We start from the raw sequence: 4149 nt of genomic DNA on the forward strand, positions 1-4149 counted from the left end.
TAAACCACTGAGAGGATACACAAACTCTGTTTAGCTGGCATTCCTCTCGACTCTTCAGGGGTCGTATACATAAGTCCTAGGGCACACTGCACCAGTACAAAGGAGGACCCGGAGCTTTTTTGTGACATTTCCTTGAGCCGAGAGTACAACAGACTGTGCCTAGCTGTGTTTCTTCAGCATGCAACACAAAACTCATAGAAACAGTTCCCTCCTCCAGAGGTGTGATGAACGCATGAAATAAGCAAGCATTTTGCCTGCACTGTGGAAACCTCCCCAGCCTTGTCAGACTCCAAGTCAAAAATACAGCAGCCGGGACTTGCCGAACACCTCCTAGGGCAAAGGTCTCTGAGGCTCTCCCAACTGTAACTCTACCAAGCTCTATTACCTGTCAGCTGCCTCGTAGGCTGCACCTAATCACTTGCAGCTGTGCTGGCTCCTGAGGGCCCCTTGGCCCCGCCCTGTCTGGCCTCCTCAGCAGGAAAATGTATAGTCATACTTAAATCCCCTCTTAGGTCTTGGGGGTCTGAAGAGCAGCAACTGAACGGTGTCTGTTTCCCCCAGCAACAGTGGGCAGGACTGCCCTGCCTTGGTGGGATGTGGCCTTTCTGCCCCAAGACAGAACTCGTCCTCTTTGGCCCATGCTAACTGGTTACAACTGTGCACACAAACGCAGGCACGGTGCACACAACTGAACACAACCACTCCCCTTAAACTCCTTCTCTGAAATCCTCGTCTCCCTGGTTTCCTTTTAATGATTGGTTCTTAGAGATGAAGGAATTTTCTTCAGGCTGTGGTCTTTGGAGATTCACCCTTCTGCCGGAGTGACCGGAATCTGCATCAAGTCAATTCAACACAAAGCCTTGGGGACCGAGCAGATTGACACTGTGGCTGGAATTAGGATGAGAAGTACCTGTAATAGGAGGCCACCTTTTTAAACCACCCGTCAGTCATCAAGTGGGTTCTCCAACACTTAAACTTAGGTTTTGTTATTCTTTTGTAAAAGAACCATAGAATCCTGAAAAGGGTGGACAGGTTTGGGCTTAACCTTGGGAGGCATGGTAGGCAGGAGCAAGCACCCAAGTCTGGCTAGTGGTCTGGGATTGCCAATGTCAGAGTTTCTCAAATGGAAGCTGACTTCAGAACCACCCAGATGGTTTGTGAAAACAGGGCTTGCCCCTCTCCCTAGGGTGCTTGAGTCAACGGGCCTGGGGAAGTGCCTCACATTGACATTTCCACACCCTTCCTCGTGAGAGACACAGGGGACCATGATACCGCAGCACACCAAGGAACTCTTCCACGAAGAATCCAGGATCCTGAGAGGGTGTGAATCTGGGTCGGAGTGGGTCGCGGAATCAGACTGACAGTCTTGAGAGCTCAGAGTCCACAGAGTCTGAAGACTGACGCGTGGGACTTCTACAGGGCTTCACAGGGGCTGCTGGCACCGTGCAGACAATTTGCACCACGAGGTGTTTCATTTAGGATTCCGGGATGGAGTCCTGGCAGCAAAATTGCCCTGTGAGGCGTCCTGGAGTCTGAGCGAGCGAGAGAGCAGAGAGTGATGGCTTAGGGGAAAACACACAAGGAGCTTGGAGAACCTCGGAGACAAAGGTCAGCCATTTCCCAGCCTTGCCGAGGGCCAATCCTGCTCCCAGAACAAGAGTTGTGACCTCACAGAGGAGTCTCTAAGAGTGACATTCGCCAGGCCACCATCCTAAGCAGTCCTGGCCCCCTCTCGGCCTCTTTGCTATGGGGCAATGTGTTGCTCTGGGCAGGGGGTAGGGGGAGATGTTTAAAGAACAGGTGTGGATGATTACCAGAGGCCCACAGCCCCCCTCTATCTTCCAGAGTGTCCAACAGGCAGTCCAGAGAGCTGGAGCTTTCCTGGTTATCCTGGTTTGAGCCTGACTGTTGTGACTTAGGTATCTGTAGGGCAGTCTGGGAGGCTGTTAAAAGCAGCTCTTCTCTTCTTTAGCACCCTTTCCTGGGAGGATGTACTTATGCTCACCGGCATGCATAAGGGCAACCCAGAATTTCCCTATGTGTTCCAGACACACAAGGGAGGCTTCTTCAGGACCCGGGCTTTCATAACACATCAAATACTTCACCAAAGACCCCACCTATCCGCCTCAGTGGATTCATGAGGCTTCCACTGTCCCTTGACTAATCAATCAGGCTGGCCAACTCTGAGTCGGCTTCACATACGTTCGCATTTGGCTCTCGGTCTGGATGATTTTCTAGCTATAGGAGAGCAACTTTTGAAATGATGTTCAGCCTTGAGGTCACTTTCAAATTTTCTTTGAACACACCGACCTACCACCAGTAGTCTCCACAGGGAAGTCTCACTGTCGGCCAAATGTTGGCTCTCTCCTGCTGCTTCTATTTTTAGAAGTAAAAACCTCTTTCCCCACATAGACAGTAGCCCTGAAACTCCTGAGGCTTACCCATCTGAAAGTGAACCACATGCATACAACTTGCATAGATAACAGGGCAATGTATAGCCTCAGTTTTGAGTCTCTGGGTGAAGAGGTTATGATGGTCCCTATCAGTGATACTTAAATTCCATAAAAGTTTCAACGTCATGAAATAGCCATTTAATATTTTCAACCATTTAAAACATAAAGGCCTTTCTGAGCCATCTCATAGTCTAAGCTCCTGATTCCTTTGCTGGCATCTAGAGAAAACCAGAACCTTACATAGAATTAGCACCGATAGGATGGAAGATGAAGTCTCCTGGGAAGCTTTTGAGCAAAGATGTTTTTTTGGAGGAGATATTAATTTTATTGTCCATCATTGTTACACAAAAATCTACAAATAACAGATTTGTACAGGAGAAAAATATCCAAGTGAATAGTAAACGGAAGCACTAACAGAAATAATTTAAACTTGCTTTTTTTCCTCCCATGATATTAGGATGACAGCCATTTTAAAGCATGATTCTGATGTCAAAGTAGCTTTTGTTCACTGGCCAAAGCCTGCCATTTAAATTAAAGGCCTTGGTCTCTGACAGTTCTACTGGCTCTTGACAAAACTTTTGAGGTCCTTGAGAAAGGTGATATATTCTTGGTGCTCTAGGGCTGTACTGAGCTCCACCAACTCATCCGCAAAAGTGTTGTCAATCCCTCGGTCCTCAAGGAAATCCATCAGGTGGTCATACAAGGCCCAGTCCAGGGAATCTGTGTTGAGTGTGTAGTTAGTACCCCTCCATTCAGAGTCACCGGTGGCCTGAAAGCTAACTTCCTTGATAGAGAAAATATCACTCTCGGTATCCTCTTCTTGTCCGATCTCATCCTCAGGATAGTGACAGTCCAGTACAAGGGTCTTCTTGCCGTCACTCTTGGTAACTTCAACCACAAAATTGGGAGTTGATGTCAGTTCCGGCTCCTGTTCTTCAGCCTTCTGCCCTTGTGAGGGCTCCTCCTCACCGCCAAACGTTGGAGGGATGCTGTTGTTGATGTTGAAGGTGACAGTGATCTTTTCTCCAGCAACTTTGCGCAACAATTTAGCCTCTGTCCCGTTCACTTCCAGCTCCCAATCTCCAGACATCTTGGGAAGGGATTTATGCTTCTGGATTTTCTTCTCTTCCTTAATTTCATCCGTCAAGAATTCAACAAAGGCTTTGTCTCCCTCGGTGTGCAGAGCTCCACAGCCGCACTAGCAGGGCGCCGGGGTCTTCAGGAGGCCGGAGCGACGCGCGGAGCCTGCTCGTACGCTGAGCAGCCCGAAGGGCCGAAGGCACGGCTGGGGCGCGGGCTGCAGCAGCTGTCGGAGCGGCAAGCCCAGGACGGCGGTGCGGAGGCCCGAGGCAGCGGCGCCCAGGGCGCGGGGCACGCAGCGCAGCAGGGGAAGCATCGCAGAGCAGGCCTGAGCAAAGATTTGTTCATGCCGCAAAGAAGATGGAAGACCGGATCGCTTTTCTCTTTCTGGATGGTGTGTAGTCTGGACATGCCTGCCGGGAATGCCAAGGCCACCTTGCAGTTTATAATAGAATAGATGGAGGACCAAGCCACAGCAGTGCTGAGGAGAAAAGCACCCAGAGAGAGTCAGTCCGTGAAGAAGTCTTTAAGTCAGAGTGGACAGCCTGTAGCCAGACCTCAGGGGGGTGTTTGTCAAAGGCTCTATTTAGGCCTTGAGTCAGAGTGTCTTGCAAAA

General features: G+C 49.8%; 1 protein-coding gene across 1 annotated transcript; it reads right to left on the reverse strand.

Moving 5' to 3' along the window:
• Window positions 1-2797: 2797 nt before the first annotated feature.
• On the reverse strand, window positions 2798-3850 carry LOC130876140 (complement component 1 Q subcomponent-binding protein, mitochondrial-like). Its single transcript, XM_057772588.1, is given in 1 exon segment — window positions 2798-3850. A coding segment is annotated over 1 exon segment (840 nt). The 5' UTR covers window position 3850; the 3' UTR covers window positions 2798-3009.
• Between the last annotated feature and the right edge of the window lie 299 nt (window positions 3851-4149).

Source organism: Chionomys nivalis, chromosome 6 (assembly GCF_950005125.1).
Source record: "Chionomys nivalis chromosome 6, mChiNiv1.1, whole genome shotgun sequence".
In the NCBI taxonomy this organism is placed as follows: Eukaryota; Metazoa; Chordata; class Mammalia; order Rodentia; family Cricetidae; genus Chionomys; species Chionomys nivalis.